Source organism: Ordospora colligata (assembly GCF_000803265.1).
Source record: "Ordospora colligata OC4 chromosome Unknown contig_02, whole genome shotgun sequence".
NCBI classification, from domain to species: Eukaryota; Fungi; Microsporidia; family Ordosporidae; genus Ordospora; species Ordospora colligata.
The window spans coordinates 97192-114509 of NW_014575406.1; the positions used below are offsets into that span (position 1 = coordinate 97192).

Below are 17318 nucleotides of genomic sequence, written 5' to 3' on the forward strand. Positions count from 1 at the left end.
TATAAAAGTACACATGTCTGGCTGAACTAAAGTCTTCTGAATGTGAAGGATTGATAGTAATGGAAATTCCATCAACTATGCAAAATTTAACATATCTCAATATTTCTTTCGGTGCTGAACTCAAGGATGTGTTATGATTAAGTGGATGAAGAAGTTGCAAACTATTAATTTTTATCATAATAAAAACATAACACAACTTGATGTGAGTGGAATGGCTTAGAATTTACGATTGTTATATGCTGAAAGAGATATATTGAGATTAGATAAATTGAAAAAACTAGATTAACTGTATATTGGAACAAATTATGGTATAGCAAAGTTCGATGTGAGTAAATTTGTGAATGCTAAGCGTTTTAGTGTTTGGGGGCTTTCTGCATGATAGGAGATAGTATCATTAGACGGAATAGAATTTTTAACCCACCGTTATATCATAAACAATCATAGCACAATACAACTCATTGTAGGTTCATTAGTAAAACTGAAATATATATCCATTTGAGGATCTAAGACATTGCAGTAAATTATAGGCCTGAACAAAGTAGCGTAATTTGATTACTTTAAATTGGCAGATACTCCAATGTAACAAAGATGGATTTAAGTGAGATGTTATCACTGAAATAACTGGATATGTATAGATGTTTTGCATCACAAGAGATAATGGGATTAGATAAGTTAACAAAATTAAGTTGCATGGAGCTAATCCTAACCTATCAATACAACTTGATATAATTAGATTAAAAACTAAAGAGATTTAAGATTCAAGAATGCACAATACTACAAAAGAGAATAGGATTAAATAAATTAGTAATCATATTATGTATTAATCTCTGGAATAGCCCTAATATAACAACAATACAATTGCATTGTTGAATTAAAGAAAATTACACTCTGGAGTAATAAAAACTTAAGAATATAGTAGGAATCGAAAGTTTATGTGAGCTGAGAAAAATAGACGATTTTGACATCAGTCACGTAATAATTACATTGTACCATGGTCAATGATTAATCTGGCAAATAATGAGAGAATACCCTTAATTGAGATTACAGGCTGTAAACTTATTGCAAGAAGTGATGGGGAAAATACAGCATGATATAAGGATTTGATAAATTCATTTCCTACAAATAGGATTAAAGGATTAGAAACATTATTAGAAAAATATTCAAAATTCACTTTAATGAGATAAAAATATAGAATTTACAAAGTACTCCAGAAAAACCTACAAAAATTTATGGTCATAAAATGTAAGTCATATGGCATTAACTAATACCAACACAGTAATATTTGATTTATCATTAATTACACACAAATAAATTTTACTATTATATTTATAGAATTCTCACTGTTTCAATCAGCTCTATATAAGTATAAACTCATAATCACATATCTTAACTGTTTAGTCATCACTCATACTGCATACATATTTTTTATTTTACCCCCAAAATAGGCATTAATAATTAATCATTAGCATGTTTTTATTATAAATTCAATAATTGTTAACTCTCACTTTACTATTGCAAACATTTGATTGCTCACTTCAGTATTATTATTGATGTCCATACTCTGTATTAGCCATCTTGTTATCACTATACAAGATGCAAATGCTATCACTAACACATTCTTAGTCGTTACAGTATTCCCACTCTCAGTATCATTACCATTATTATAAAAAGCTACTATATTCGCTATTACCATTATCAAGCTTATCACTGTCATCAATATGTTAATTATATTCATATAATTACTTATAAAAACTGTACAAACTCTCATTACCGCTATTGATAAACTACCTCACACCACATAGACCTGTTTCCAGAATTCACATATAGAATCACACTTATATCATTAACACTGTTGATGTAGCCATCATAATTTTGTTAATGATCATTCTATCAAACATTTCATATTCATTCTTCAATGAACTCCTTATATTTATTACTATAGCCGCTACTTCAATAAATATTATTAACATAACTAAAGCTATTGGTGTTATCTTATTCATTTGTTCTTGTCTTTCTATTCTGTTTTTTATATTTATTAATTCTGATTTGTTACTTTCATCGGGAAAATTTTCGAACAATTTATTAAATTTTGTCTCTAAATCATTATTTTTGTGCTTGCTCATAAATTCATATATTGTATTGCGGACAAGATGGTCGGAATCCTTGCTTTTTATTTTCAAACCAATTTTAAGCATTGATACCATATTCATGAACGATTCGGTATTATTCATATCTATGCCAGTTATATATTGGCCTAGATGTTTTAATAACCATACTTTTACCCATACATTAAGATATTCAGTACCTTTATAAGTATTTGTAATTTCTACAAAATCATCAAAATTAAAAATACGCCTTTATCTATAACCGATTCGGCATTCTTATCTTTCTTCAACCTTTCCATTTCCATTTTCAAAAAGAGTTTTAACGTAGATTTGGTTTCACCAGAAATATTTGGCTTAAGATTAGAATCATCAAGATCGGCAACACAATTAAAAAAATATTTAGTGCCTTATAGTTGTGTATTATATAACGATTGCCAAATTTGCTTTGTAATGCCTTAAAAAAAATTTCTCTTCGATCATAAGTCTCAAAGTATTTGTTAAGAAACACCTTTTTATCTCTTCAAATTCATCATGCTTCAAAAAGTCCATGAAAATTTCAACCGTTATAGTATTATTCATGAGATTTTCCTGATTGCCATTACTGTTTTTATCCTTAAAAACATTAATTATCTCGATTACTTAATCTTCATTATTTTCTATATGATAAGGGTTGTTCCGTTTTCCACATTATATTCTAATTCACTATGCATTTGCCATATTCATACAATTTCATTCTCACTCAATACGCTTGAATTATATACACACTACATACACTACACATATATAGTCATGCCAAACACATATATAAATACAATCTAACAATCATTTATTACTCATCACACACATAATATTGCTCACCATATTATTCATATTATGTCACATCCAAAATATCTTGCATACTTCGATTTTCTTGTTGATTGCAACTTCTCATTAACATCTTTATCCATAAATATCAACAAAAACAATATAATCGCCATGATCCACTACTTTCCATCATTCCTCATATACTCCACAATATTACTCATCACGTTATCTTTAACATTTATTTCAAACTCTTATCATTAATTACCTAATTCGCTTACATTACCTGATTATGTCCACTATCATCACTTGCTTTTTGTAACAACTTTTCTTTCATTACGTTAATAAACTCTTTTATAATTCTATTGTAAGTATTCTCAGAAAGTTCCTTATTACCATGCATTTCAGTAAAGAATAAATCACATATCATATTAAGTGTTATTCCATTAACAATTTCTCAATATCCATCATTAGATATGGTTTTTTAATCATTCAATTGTTCTTGGCTTATACAACTTAATTTTTTATTCTGATTATATATATTACATATTTCATCATATAAATAGCTAAATTTCTTCCTATCAATTTCCATCATAAGCGTATGGTAGGCTTTATGAACTCTTCATCGACCACATCATATTTATCCTCTTCAGATCCACTATAAATCATGATCTCAAGTTGTTTAATCACAAACATTGCTTTAATCGTTCTGAGAATATTTGATTTATGTTTTTTACTACACTTCAGCTCGTTCTTTTCTATGCTATCTATTATTCCTTTTATTTCATATATATCACTTTAAAAAATATAGATCAAATAATTAGTTAATATTCTTTCACGCTTTTCTTTATCATCCTTCTTATGTTGATCCAATACATTCCCAACCTGCATAATTCTAAACACATTCATAACCATATTTCTCTCACCGCTATCTTTCATAAAATTCACCAGAGGTTGTACCATCCTTAGATATCTACAACAGGCATGCTTATCATTAGAACACTCTTTCAGTCCTTTATATAAATTTCCTTATTTCTTTAACAAATCATTGTTATTATCATTACATGCATTACTCAATTCACGTAATTTTGTTTTAATCCAATTGAGGCAAGTTTCTGCTCTATTCTTCTTATCATCACTTTTCATCTTCAAGAATCACTGCATATACATACATAACAACATGTGACCAGTCATGTATTCATTGTTCCTTTATTCCACTCAATAATCACATATTCAAGTAACCATTTGCATATACCTCCTTACTTCGTTATTTCTTTATTTCACATACTTACACAAATACATCCAATTAATAATTATTCGTTTATTCTGTCATCTATGATTTACTATCATTTAATACTTTAATATTACCTTACATCATTGTTTATTGTTCCAATAATTTACATATTTTCATCTATTACTCTACCATTGTAATACTCTACTCTTCAATCATCAATAATCTCATTCAAATGCATTCTCTGCATCATAACCAGTGATTGTTACTACAACTACAACAACTAATCCAAATGCATTCGCAATCGTACCATTTATGGACTTACCTAATATCTCACTATCATTCTTATTCTCACCATCTTATAATTCTACCATCATTCTTCCTAACATCATCAATTGTATCATTCTTACCATCCTATTATTGTAGAATTTCATTATTCACTGGATTATCCTTTACTATATACACAAATACCTTATCATCACATCTAGAACAATATAATAATCATTCATTCCTTTGTTATTCACACAAAGTATTATGCTGCTTGAGGTTCGCTAATGTCATCTGCTACCAGAATTGCTTGTTGTGGGAGACTCTATATTTATAATAGTCGATACCAACAGAAGTAGTACAATAACTATAGTCACATATTTTTCTCCAAATATCATAAAATTTGCAATTTTAGTCTTGAATTCACTTGGTATCTCTTTCTTTGCAATTGTAGCTAGCTTATTATTATATGGTAGTTCATTTAGTATGTCTATTTTCATGGCACCATCATTAACTTGATTCTGTTTTGATGTATCATGTGGGTTTTTGGCTTTTGCTGCTTTCGATCATCTTGTTCTTTTTTCAATATTATTCTGTTTGAATCAATAAACTTCATGATTATATATTTCAAATAATTATTTCCAAATGTTTTACTGTCAGGCATCTCCACTCGTAATACATCAAGTAATATCTTATTCATGAATTTTTCATCTCCATTCAATTTATTCTGTAATATTTTATTTTTATCCAGTACCTTTATTGTACAAATACAAAATTAAACATTGTATTCTTATTTTGTTCCTGAATTTTAGTAGCATCTTGCCCAGATAACTGGTTACTCTTCATATGAATCACAATACTACTTAACACATTCTTCATAATTTTATAGTTCTTAATTCGGATCGATTATTTTTTCTGGTTTTGTTCGGTCTTTGCCACCACGCTGGTATTTTTATAATTATCAGTTTGAGTCGGTCTATCTTTCTGATTTTGTTCGGGATTTGCCAGTTTGTTAATATTTTGATACTTACCCGTTTGAATCGATTCTTTCGTCTGATATTGTTTGGGATTTATCACTTTGCTAATAAACTTAATTGCTACTAAATGATTAAGACGTTCAAATCGTCTTATAGTTATAATATAATTAGTACTATTGTCTTTGTATATCATGTTCAATTTCTCTATATCAATCCTATCATCATCTTTTAGACTATTTTCAATTCCTTCCTCTTTTGTATAATTAGGTACTAACCTTTGATGGTCTTTTTTCAAGTCTTTCTTTATTTTATCTAGAAAAGATTTTGTCCATACAATCCAATATATCTATTACTTTAGCAGGCTCAAGAAGATTCAATATTCCTGCTGCTTTCTCAGGTTTATTAAGATGTTTTAACACATCTGCTGAACGTTCAGAATCAAATTGCATCAATATTCTTTTTATAAGTTGATCTTCTATAAAATTCAACACTTCTGCCATATGATAATCTTTTATATCATTGCATATTTCTTTTGCATCTTTTGAATCAAGACAAATCAGAATTTTAGTTACAGAATGGCATTCCTTGTGACTTAATAGCGTTTCTACTAACAGTGCAAATTCTTTACGTTTATCTTTCATAACATTCACCACTTCTTCAATCGTTATTACATCTGGTGTATTATCAACTTCATTTATAGATTTTAACACTTTAAATATCTTTGCTATAGACTCAACATTCCTATTTCTTTTAATCTCATCTTTTTCATTCGTCAATATTCTTACAAATGCATCCTTTACTATCAGTTTTGGTTTGCCTGATTCACCAGGTATTCCATAAAGAATCACATTAATCAGCCCATGGTCAAAACTAGAAAGCGTCTCAAAATTCATCCCATTATTATCAATGAAACACTTCAAGATATAATACTTAGTTATCTCTTCTGTAACTTCATTCACCATTTCCACCAATCTTATAGAATCCTTCATGTCTTTCATATATTCCTCTACTATAGTCCACACTAAATTTTCATTTTGAATTCCATTCAATTTTTTTTGTAATATCAAATCCTTCCGTACCTCTTTTTTTATATTCTCCAACCGCAGCCAAAATTCCTGCACTTATAAACTTAAAAATAATACCTAGTAGACCGATTTGTTTCTTATGCGTTTTAGATTCTCTAACTACAGCTTGTACTCCGTTTCATCTTTAATATCTTTCAACACTGTATTTAGTAAAATATTTTGAGTGTCTTCTTTTTCATTCAGAATCTTTTCTATTAATTTTCTTGCTGCTATTTTTAATACATGTTCATCTTTGATTGCTGCAATATCATCAATAACTCCTGCCAAACCCAAGTGACCATCAATGCCTCCCATTATATCCATTACATAACTCACTACCCCTTCAAGATCACTAGATGATTTAAAACAAGGCTGCAATTTTATAACATCCTATATAATTTTTCGTGTCTTATCCTCTTTGTCAATTTTATCTGATGATATTTTATTCAAATCTTCAATCATTCTTTTCAAAGACATCTTATGTATCAACCAAGGTAAATCTTTATTTCCATTATTTGGTCTAAATCCTAAATCCATTTACTATAATATTCAAGGTACGGGAGTTTGAATTTTTTTCATGAATTCTATTCAACTCATTTATAATAATCCGGTTACTTTCATAGCCTTTTGAATAATCGCATATAAATTTCCACGAAATATTGATATCTTCAATGTTATCCGAATTAAATTTATTAATAGCATCCACAAAAATGTTTCCATCGTTTGATTCAATACACCTATTATAAACATAATCACGTCATTTTGGATTAGAAATACAAACACAGAAATAAACACTTGCCCATGAAAAATTCGTTTTCGGAAGTTCTTAAGAACCATTTCTTCATCTAATTCATTAAATATTTGATCTGCATTAGTATTCTTCTTTATTAGAAACGTATGCTTGAAAATAGGAATAAAAAATTCAGGTGTGTGATCGAGAGATTCAATCTGCTTCAGTTCACCTCCATCATTCAATGTTGATATACACTTATTTATCCATTCAATTGTTCTTTTGTTTAACATCCATTTGTGATGCATCCATTATGTTATAATGCGATTTCACTCTTGATCATTATCCATAATTGTGAGGGTTTCAACTACTTATTATAAATTGCATAATATACACTTATTATTATCTCTCACATCATATCCAGGTGTTGTACTAATATCAAATTCAAAAATTCTCATCCATCCAAAAATATTACTGTTCTACCTCCCCTGCTCTCCTACACCTGTGTACTTCACCCTAGAATCAATGCCATGCCTCAAACACCGACTTTCATTGATTCACATTCCATTCATAAACCATGAAGCATCATGAACTGATCATGCTGATATACTGTTGTAAATTGATAACTCAATCGCAAGTATGGGGAGTTTGGAGATACCTCGATAATCGAGGTGGTATGGTCTAGTGGTATGATGTCTGCTTAGGGTGCAGGAGATTTCGGGTTCGATTCCCGATACCGCCCCTTTTACCACATTCACGTACATAATCACATTCAAATTATTGTCTAACTTTCATCAATCCAACCAACAATTCCAATTCTCATAAGACTAACACTCCACATGTACTAATATCTCTCACATAAAACACAATAAAGACACATTACCTCCACTTATTTATTTCCTGGCTCCTCCCTTCTTCTTGTTAAACCTCTCAGAATAGAACTTCAGCTCCTCTCCTTGAAGGACATGTCCTTGAGCCATTCCTATCTGTCCAGGTCTCGAGGTAATAATCGCATACAGATGCCCCTTCTCAAAGCCCTCGTGCAGCTCTGCATCCTGTTCTGCTCCAACCGTCGCCACATCCTCCTTGAATGTCTCTGCTGAAATCTTCACAACAGAGCTCTTCGTCAGAGTGTTTGTACGCACCAACTCATTAGAGCTGGGATGATACACAACCTGAATCATGTTTGCCTTTCTGATATTACCTGTTGACATAAATCGGAAATGCCCCTCCTCAAGCTTCAATGCTCGCTGCTTCTTGTTTCCTCCACGCACTCTAACAGCCACTACCTTTCTCGCTCCAATCTTCGTTGCACTTGGCTGAGATCCTGCCCTGTTGTTCCTCTTCTTGCGTGAAATCACTGCCTGTGCTCCAGTCTTTCTGCGCTTGTGCTCTCCTCTGTGGTTTACTCCTAAAATTACACTTCATTCAAAGCTCACTTACCCATTTCAGGGCAATTTTTTTCAATCGTTTATTCATGCCAGCAGTTGCCTGGGCTCCACTATCACATTCTATTGTATGTAAACTAAAAAAGCTTACACATTCATCTACTAAATCTATTGCATCTTCACTCACTCTTCTCAGATGCACTAAGATGCGCTAATGACGAACCAAATATCCCATAGAACATATCAGACATTGACTCCATAATCTTCTCTGTATTGATTCTTGGAATAAACTCCATCCCCACATACACTACAAACGTGCTTAGTGATCCGATGAACATTATGGATATAAAAATCATCTTCAGTGTCATCATCACCATCAGTCATCTGAATTCATATAAACACGGTACCCAATCACATCTTTGTATTGTCAACACTTCCTCATACTCTCAAACATTTTATTTTTCATGTTTTAGGTTCTAAGTTCATGCAGTTATTTAGCTCTGTACCATTCAATAATTTATATTCTACATCATTCCTTCATTTGAATTCTACATCACTTATGCAATCATTTAATTTTACATCATTCATGCATTCACCGTGCAATTCACCGAACAGAATGGCGTTAGATGCTACTGCATGCTCAACACAGAAGACCTTGCAATGCTCTACTGCGACACATGTGCAAACTGGCTACATACCGTTTGTTGTGGATTCCTCAGCAACACAGACAAGCGCATTCCAAACGGGAAATACACCTGTCTCATCTGCTCAAATCACATCACAAAAGTCGAATGTTGCAATGCATTGTTTAGACGTGTCATCTCAGTCATATACAATGAAAACTTTCTGGGCAGGTCATGGCTTTGTAATAGGCTCCAGATAAATTCCTCAAGAGCATACAAGCAAATCCAGAAAATGATCAATCAGGGCCTTCTCATCGCCACTAAAACACCCAAAGGCACCGTTCAATACCAGGTTGTCACCACACATACTGCAAAAAACACAATCAAAAAACACTTCTCAATCTCCGCCTACCCAGACACACAAAAACACTCAAATAGCTAAAATAAAACTCGTTTATATCTCCTCAGCTTCAACCTTGTAAAGCTTCACAAATACCTGTGTTCCAAGCGCTTGCGAATCAAGATTCCTTGTAAATCTTGCACGCACCGCTCCAGACATCCCATGCACTTTCGTTATCACTCCATGCACTGCTCGCGCTTCTCCTTGCTTGTTAACTTTGTAGCACAGCACCCCGTTTCCCACATACTGGCTTGCACTTTCCCTGCTTCCCACATTGCTGATACTCAACAGTGCGTACCTCGGATACAGCCTCCTCTGTCCTCTCTTGTACGAAAAAAAATTTGCCGGAATCGTCGTACGGCTCAGCACATCCATGCTCATCATTTCCTCTACCATAGTTGGGGATCAAAAAAAATTCTATCAAAATCACACTTCTAGTCATGCCTGTATATCATAACTACCTAATCCATTCATCCCATCGGCATTCCACAATAATTCATTATGCATATAATCTTTCACTATTCATAACTATCATAGATTATCATTCATTGTATCTAATCTTTCGTTATGCATGATCTTCATATAAATCACCATTCACTATTCATGGCTATTCTATTTGACTATTCACCATTCATGGTTATTATATTTTACCTTATGCGCATCTCTATATCATCATTCACATTGTTCCATTTGCACATTTCAATCAACAATCTATCTACAAATAGAATAAAGGTTGCAGACAATGCCATCATCTTCCTTAATCTCGGGATACACATCTATCTTGTTACGAACATACTTCTGCTTAATCTCATTAAGTGCTGCCTTGTAAATCTTTTGATTGATCTTCATTTCAGAATCATTGCTATACTTGATTCCTGTACAGTGGAAGAAAAAAGCACACTCATACACCATCAGCATGTTCTCATCCACATACGCAAGGTTGTCAATATGGAACTTTCTGTACATTTCATACTCATTAACAATCTTCTCATAATCAGCAACTATGCTCTTTTTTCCAAGCTTTCTAATGCACTCGCCACTCATCATCAACCACTAAGGCTTCTCAGCTTCCAATTTGTGTCATCAGCCAACCCTTCATGGAGGAGCTACACAACAGACTTGCTGCAATGCTTGATGAAAACACCTCTCTCAAGCGCAAAATCATCGATATGCAACACACAATCGACTCAAAACAACACGAGTTGTTAATCGCAAGAGAATCACACGACACATCGACACATCTTAAGAGAATAGCTGAACTCGAGCAAGAAAACGCTCGGCTGATGAATATGCACTGCTGCAAGCATATTCAATCTAATCAGAACGTAGAAAATATAAATCCAATAGCTCAAGAAAGCAGGAGCACCATAAAAGTCAATTCAGATACAGACAGCAGGATCCAGTCTATTAAAAACAAGCACGAAGGTTCAGAAGAGCTCCGCAGATACTTAAAGACAATTCGAGAATATGTAACCGGACTCACTGGCTACAAGATGGAGTTTAGAGATGGTGAAATTGTATTTCATTCGCTATATGCATTCGATACAGAAGACGTATTCATCTTCAGGTACAAGTCAGGAAGTATGGAACTTGTTAACAACGAATTCGCAAGTACATGGACTGCAGAAATACAAAATTATCTGATTGCAGGAAAGTCCATTCCTGCATTTCTTGCTGCTGTAACCCTTGATTTATTCAACAAAAAGACATTTGGATAGAAAGTGCTGTAATTCATAAACTAATGAAATCTATTTCATGTGCAACTTCACTATGCAATTCATAAACTAATGCATAAACCTAATTCATGTCAAGATTTGCCTTGCCATGCAGTCCACCTTCATCAACTCAAATAAACACTATTCAAATCATATTTATTGATAATCTCACGATTATGCAAGCATACAAAGAAATTCACCATAAACAATCCGTAAATCTATAAACCACCTCATACATCGGCATCTCTTTCGTTTGTGTACACTCACCAGCTCATGCCCTTCAGGAGCTCAATCACGCCTTCGATTCTCAGGTTCGAAAGCACATTGCTTGCTCGGCTAACCTCAGGAAGCTTCTCAATAAACTCATCAACAACCCTCGATTCGTCCCCAATCCTCAGATCAAGGAAGCTGAACGAATCAACAAAGCTACAATACCTCCCAAGCATCCCTCCAGCTTGTCTTCCCTCCTCCTTTCTATATGCATCCTCAACAATCGTCCCGCTCTTGATCGACGCCATCTTCTGTCCAACAAGCTCTCTAAACAGATCCATGCTGCCCACCATAAACTCATATCCAATCATCGCATCCCACATCCTCCATGTCCTTTCAAATCGTTTAAAAAGCGCCCTTGCATTCTCCTCATCTCCAATCTTCAGTAGAAACAGAAAAAACTCCTCTTTGAGAAGCACACTCTCAGGATGCTTCTGCAATCCAGACGAAAAAATGTTATAAGGTGTTGTTTTACTTCCAGTAGCATAATATTCAACAAACGCACAATACACATAAACATGCGGCCCAATTCGTCCACTACTCAGTTCAATAAACATCTTCCGAAACGCTTCAAGTCCCTTCTTCTTCAGCACATAACTCAGGTGATTTATTGAAACAAGATCTGCTTCCTTCTCATGTCTGCCTTCTTCTCCTGCATATCGCTTCTGCAGGTCCATATAAACCTCCTCCTCATCCATCACTAACCCGTAATAAAGTGGCAGAAACATCCCATCACTCATCTCAATTCCCCTCTCCACCATCTTCTTCGCCTTTTCCTTCTGTCCTATCCCAATCAAATACTCGCTGTAGAAAAAATAAACCTCTTGTGCATAATGAAAAGAATCAAGAATATAGTTGTGTATAAAATGCATCCGTGACTCATAAGCTTTCTCACTAAGCTTCTGTCCCATCTCAACCTCTACATCAATCAGCTCAGAAGCACTCGCAACACTCCAGCTCCTCACAAGCGGTTGTATCATCTGATACCGCTGGAAAGTATTCTGGAACACCGCAAGCATGTCATTCACTATCTTCTTCCCTGTAATCTTATTCAGATCAAGTTCAAAGCTCTCAAATGCTTTCCATAGCTCGCCTAGCGATCCCATCGGCGTCTGCAATGCCTTCATGTATGCACTCCGTATTTTCTCAATCCTCAGCTGCTCGTCTTCAATCTTGCCCAGCTCCTCAATATACTCCTTATATAACCCAATAAGATCCCAGTAATGCTCAAACTGCCCAAGCGTAAACTCATAAACCTCATACAGCTTGAACTTCTTCTGGCTCACCTTCTTCACATACTCAACATACAGTATCCAGAACTCCAGGTCATAAGACTTACGCAGGTACTTGCCAAACAGCCCTTCCAGTCCACGGTGGTCCTTACCTCCATAAAGCATCCGGGCACGCTCTAAAACCTCAGAAGGATTCCGTGGCTCTTCTAATGTCTTCTCTTCCATCAAGGGCCCAAAATTCTCCCCAAATATTGACCCACTCTTATATAAACACTCATACTTCACTTATTTATTCCATATCCAAGTACTCATTCACTCGTATTCCACTCTCCGCTCCAGAGCATGCCGCTGTCACTGCCTGTCGGTACTTCTTGTCACATACATCTCCTGCTGCAAATATCCCCTTAACACTCGTAAAAACCCCATCCCTTGTTGCAATATATCCGTCCTCTTCAAGCTCAACTCCACTTCCACTCAAAAACCCAGTGTTAGGATCATGTCCAATCCCAAAGAATACGCCATCCATCTCCATACTGTTCTCCTCTCCTGTCTGTGTGTTTCGAATATGGATCCTCTCAACCACGCTCGTTCCACTCACTCTCTCAAGCACATATGGAATCAGAAACTCCACATTCTTTGCCTTCCTTGCCTTCTCAACCATGTCCCATCGTGCACGGAACTCATTCCTTCTGTGTATGACATACACCTTCTTTGCAATACTCGCCAGGTACAGTGCCTCCTCCATTGCTGCATCACCTCCTCCAATAACACACACCACCTTATTCACATATGCAAATCCATCGCACACCGCACACGAGCTCACCCCTCGCTGCCAGAACTCATCATCTCCAGTGCCCGTCACAAAAAGCCTTCTTGCAGATGCTCCAGTCGCTACTATCACACTTCTTGTTAGTCGCTCCTCTCCAAACTCGCTAACAACAATAAACTCATCTCCAATCCTCCTAATCTCGCTGACTGTCTCCTCAACAATCCGCAATCCTCTAGACAGTGCCTGCTCCTTCATTAACTCCATCATCCTAGGTCCATTCGTTCCATCAGGAAACCCAGGATAATTATCCACAGCTGTAGTCGTAGTCAGCTGTCCACCAGGTCCATTATTACCAACAAGCCTTCCTTCATACAAAACAGGTTTTCTATCCATTGTATACAAAGCTGCACTATACGCCGCTGGCCCACTACCAATTATTATTATGTCTTCCATTCAGGGGTCTATTTCTCTGCAAGTCTTCCATTTACATTCCAATCATCTTCTAGCACCCTTCTACTCACTTCCACTGTTCCATTCATTTCTACACCTGCTAATCTCGTTGACTGCGTCCTCAAACACCACATTAATACAAGCAAACGCATTACACATTCTAAAACATATTCAAATCATTGCATAATTGCAAGAATATAATTTAATCAAAAAACGCTATACAGCAAGCATACTCTCTTGTATATTCTTTTGTTTAGCTCACAAACAACAGACACAATTACCAATAATACCCTCCACATATCTTCAACTATACTTCCATAACAGCTATATTCTCCAATATACTTTTCATACAATCTCCATATCAACCTTCAATATACTCTCTGCTCAACCTCCATATCAGCCCTAATATATTTTTCATACATTCTCAAACATATTTTTCAATCATATTGTCCAACATACTTCTCCATATCAACCTCAGCTCACTCCATCTTGTTCAGCTCCTTGTCAGTGTCCTTAATAACCTTCTCAGACCGCTCATTAATTATCGATATGTCATCAACAATTCCTTTGTGTCTTTCAATCTCCCTGTTCTGCCTCTTTGCTTCCTTATTCACCTGCTTCACCGCATTCAATATCCCAACCATCTCCTTGTCCGTCTTGTTCTGCCCCTTCACATACTCCTCTCCGTCCTCCTCAAACATCACTGTTCCTCTACTCTCCTCATCCACCTCTCTTACTTCCCTTGTTCTTGCTACATCAGACACATCTCCCCGGTTCCTATTCAACCATCGCTTTATTGCACGTACACACGGCAGCTCACAACTAAACATATGCCCTTCTCTCTCAATGTCCTCAGTAAGCTCTGCACCTCTCACCGCATTTCTGTTTATCTCCAGCGCTGATTTCTTTGCATTCTCCAGAGTCTCTCCTTGCCTCAGCATCTCCTCAGTTGTTGCTCTCTGCTTCAGCGCTGACTCATCAATCTGCACCCGAATGTTCCTCGCCCTCTCGTAGTTCTCTTCCTCTATCCTTTCCGCTTCCTCTATGACATCCTGCGGCACTCCATTCTTCTTGCTCTTCTCTGCCTTCTCCAACGAATAAATATCACCAGGCATCCTCTGGATTGTTTACTTCAATTACATTAAAACACACCATACTCAACACAAAACTTTACTCATATCATCTTCTTCTTCTGGAAAAACTTTCGCAGTGAATACAACTCATAGAAATTCACTCCAAAGTATATCATCAGAATCACAACCGAAAACACTGACACAAAAGAAAACATTCCCTTGTGTTTGTAATCAACGTCATGTATGCTGCGCACCAGCTCATCAGACTGCCTAATCAGGTCATACAGAAGGTTGTCTAACTTTGTCATCGCTGCCATTGCTGGCTCAACACTCACCTTCTTTGCAACATCCTTCTTAAATGTATCAAACTGCGCACTAAACTCAAACTCCACATCCCCAAACACATGGGGCTTCTCCTCATCAAGCACCACAGGCACCAAGGTCATCTTTAATGTCTTTGGAGAGTTGATGCTGAACGAAAAGTGTGTCTCGCTATCCGTAGCCAGCTTCACATTCGACAGGTACTCGTGTCCTTCCTCAGACTCCAGCAGCACCTTGCATGTCGCATTCTTAAAGTCAATTGGCTTCAGGTATCCTTTGCATATCTTGTTCTCAATCACATCAAGCTCCACCTCCATGCTTCTTCGCTTCTTCATGCTGAATATCTCTCCAAACACAATCCCTAGATAAAGAAGAAAAATCATGGGCTTTCCAATCAACAACCTATTTGACTTCACTGTTTATCCCTGTGCTTATCAACATCTGCTCAGTCAGGTTTTGTTTCATAATTACATAATGAAATATCTATGAGTTTATGCAACCTTATTCATTTATACCTACTTTATTGTGCAGTATTATTCATTCTCTTTCAACATCGTTCACTCTCATATCTAGTTCTTCATTCACTCTCACTCTCATTCACTTTATTATTCAATACCATTCATTCCAATAATAACAGGCTCCTTCCTTTCATTCTCTGTTCTCACTGCAATGCAATACTCACTCTTCCTCAGACCAACTTCAAACACAACATCTTGCTTAACAACACAGCAGTAGACTCCTTGCAAAATCCCACACAGAACCTCAATGCATTCATCAGTCTTCCTGCTGTACTTCAACACACAAAAGTCTTCCAAGGTAATAAAACATGCATCAACCCTCGGTGTATACGAAAAGTACAGCGGAAAAAAACATTTCGACACACTCTCCATCACCTTCTCCACATCCATCTCCTCCACAGGCTTTGCATACATAAAGAAGTCATCTGATATCCGTTCTCCAATCCGCTTTCCTACCTCAAATAATCTCTTCCTACTACTTCCTATATCATCCATATGCACCTTGCTTATAAATGACGCAAACATCAGCGCAAATGCATCAGCTCCCATTCCATGCTCATCACGCCTATTTATCATTGATATCCTACTGGGGCTTGTCTCAAACAAATAGCAAGCCTACATCTCATCACACATATCGCATGTTTATTCCTTCCCCATGTCAGGCACTCAATCCTGCAAATGCTCTTGCACTGACAAATGTTGCTGCACAGTTGGAAATAAATGTAGATGCACACTTGAAAGTAGAAGTAAATATTCTAACACGACATCACTCTATGTCAAAGACACACAATGTGAATGTATGACTCAGAACACACATAACTTAGATCGATCTGTACAACACCACTCTACCATAGAGTTCCTTGACCATCCTGCAGATGTGATGATGCATTGCACAAGCATCAATATTGAAAGGCTCTATGAAACAGCGATCTGTGGAATGATGCAATATGCAATCAGAGCATCACCAACTCCAATGTCTACAACTCACGGCAAAGTCACATTAAATGCACAGACACACGAGATCATGGTGGTGGATCTTTTATCACAGTTCATAGACCTGTTGTATGCAGAACAACTTGCTGCTGTGTCAGCACGAGTATGCATATACAATGATTACCTTGTATGCAATTACACAGCAATAGATTCAGCAGAATGTGAACCACTATGTGAGATCAAGGCAATTACGCTATGTGGGCTAAAAGTGTATGAAAAGGATAATGTTTTTCACCTGTACTGCATATTTGATGTGTGACTGTGCCACCAATCTTCAATCGCTGTAGCACTATTGATAATAATGGCACATCATAAACAAAGTATACTCAATATGAGCCAGGTAAATAAGATTTTCCAACGAAGAGTGATTATAACTAAAGTATAATTATGT

General features: G+C 35.7%; 13 protein-coding genes and 1 non-coding gene across 14 annotated transcripts; 4 read left to right on the top strand and 10 right to left on the bottom strand.

Moving 5' to 3' along the window:
• Window positions 1–5689: 5689 nt before the first annotated feature.
• M896_020810 (uncharacterized protein) lies at window positions 5690–6379 on the bottom strand (the record flags this gene model as incomplete). Its single annotated transcript, XM_014708801.1, has 1 exon — window positions 5690–6379. The coding sequence occupies one exon, from the start codon at window positions 6377–6379 to the stop codon at window positions 5690–5692; it is 690 nt and encodes a 229-aa protein (XP_014564287.1).
• Window positions 6380–7042: 663 nt separating this feature from the next.
• M896_020820 (uncharacterized protein) lies at window positions 7043–7483 on the bottom strand (the record flags this gene model as incomplete). Its single annotated transcript, XM_014708802.1, has 1 exon — window positions 7043–7483. The coding sequence occupies one exon, from the start codon at window positions 7481–7483 to the stop codon at window positions 7043–7045; it is 441 nt and encodes a 146-aa protein (XP_014564288.1).
• A 362-nt stretch (window positions 7484–7845) lies between these two features.
• On the top strand, window positions 7846–7917 carry M896_020830. The gene has a single exon. It is a non-coding gene; the product is annotated as a tRNA-Pro (tRNA).
• A 151-nt stretch (window positions 7918–8068) lies between these two features.
• Window positions 8069–8622, bottom strand: M896_020840 (ribosomal protein S8; the record flags this gene model as incomplete). The annotated part of the gene is made up of 2 exons (XM_014708803.1): window positions 8069–8586; window positions 8619–8622. 2 exons carry the CDS (start codon window positions 8620–8622, stop codon window positions 8069–8071), a joined length of 522 nt encoding a protein of 173 aa, XP_014564289.1.
• Window positions 8623–9199: 577 nt separating this feature from the next.
• M896_020850 (uncharacterized protein) lies at window positions 9200–9628 on the top strand (the record flags this gene model as incomplete). Its single annotated transcript, XM_014708804.1, has 1 exon — window positions 9200–9628. The coding sequence occupies one exon, from the start codon at window positions 9200–9202 to the stop codon at window positions 9626–9628; it is 429 nt and encodes a 142-aa protein (XP_014564290.1).
• Window positions 9629–9640: 12 nt separating this feature from the next.
• M896_020860 (ribosomal protein L35Ae) lies at window positions 9641–9982 on the bottom strand (the record flags this gene model as incomplete). Its single annotated transcript, XM_014708805.1, has 1 exon — window positions 9641–9982. The coding sequence occupies one exon, from the start codon at window positions 9980–9982 to the stop codon at window positions 9641–9643; it is 342 nt and encodes a 113-aa protein (XP_014564291.1).
• Window positions 9983–10297: 315 nt separating this feature from the next.
• On the bottom strand, window positions 10298–10630 carry M896_020870 (uncharacterized protein; the record flags this gene model as incomplete). The annotated part of the gene is made up of 1 exon (XM_014708806.1): window positions 10298–10630. One exon carries the CDS (start codon window positions 10628–10630, stop codon window positions 10298–10300), a length of 333 nt encoding a protein of 110 aa, XP_014564292.1.
• Window positions 10631–10683: 53 nt separating this feature from the next.
• On the top strand, window positions 10684–11304 carry M896_020880 (uncharacterized protein; the record flags this gene model as incomplete). Its single annotated transcript, XM_014708807.1, has 1 exon — window positions 10684–11304. One exon carries the CDS (start codon window positions 10684–10686, stop codon window positions 11302–11304), a length of 621 nt encoding a protein of 206 aa, XP_014564293.1.
• Window positions 11305–11564: 260 nt separating this feature from the next.
• M896_020890 (Suf domain-containing protein) lies at window positions 11565–13028 on the bottom strand (the record flags this gene model as incomplete). The annotated part of the gene is made up of 1 exon (XM_014708808.1): window positions 11565–13028. One exon carries the CDS (start codon window positions 13026–13028, stop codon window positions 11565–11567), a length of 1464 nt encoding a protein of 487 aa, XP_014564294.1.
• A 64-nt stretch (window positions 13029–13092) lies between these two features.
• M896_020900 (thioredoxin reductase) lies at window positions 13093–14025 on the bottom strand (the record flags this gene model as incomplete). Its single annotated transcript, XM_014708809.1, has 1 exon — window positions 13093–14025. The coding sequence occupies one exon, from the start codon at window positions 14023–14025 to the stop codon at window positions 13093–13095; it is 933 nt and encodes a 310-aa protein (XP_014564295.1).
• A 476-nt stretch (window positions 14026–14501) lies between these two features.
• Window positions 14502–15137, bottom strand: M896_020910 (uncharacterized protein; the record flags this gene model as incomplete). The annotated part of the gene is made up of 1 exon (XM_014708810.1): window positions 14502–15137. One exon carries the CDS (start codon window positions 15135–15137, stop codon window positions 14502–14504), a length of 636 nt encoding a protein of 211 aa, XP_014564296.1.
• Window positions 15138–15196: 59 nt separating this feature from the next.
• On the bottom strand, window positions 15197–15799 carry M896_020920 (Emp24/gp25L domain-containing protein; the record flags this gene model as incomplete). Its single annotated transcript, XM_014708811.1, has 1 exon — window positions 15197–15799. The coding sequence occupies one exon, from the start codon at window positions 15797–15799 to the stop codon at window positions 15197–15199; it is 603 nt and encodes a 200-aa protein (XP_014564297.1).
• Window positions 15800–16021: 222 nt separating this feature from the next.
• On the bottom strand, window positions 16022–16510 carry M896_020930 (transport protein particle complex protein; the record flags this gene model as incomplete). Its single annotated transcript, XM_014708812.1, has 1 exon — window positions 16022–16510. The coding sequence occupies one exon, from the start codon at window positions 16508–16510 to the stop codon at window positions 16022–16024; it is 489 nt and encodes a 162-aa protein (XP_014564298.1).
• A 223-nt stretch (window positions 16511–16733) lies between these two features.
• Window positions 16734–17186, top strand: M896_020940 (uncharacterized protein; the record flags this gene model as incomplete). The annotated part of the gene is made up of 1 exon (XM_014708813.1): window positions 16734–17186. One exon carries the CDS (start codon window positions 16734–16736, stop codon window positions 17184–17186), a length of 453 nt encoding a protein of 150 aa, XP_014564299.1.
• Window positions 17187–17318: the final 132 nt, after the last annotated feature.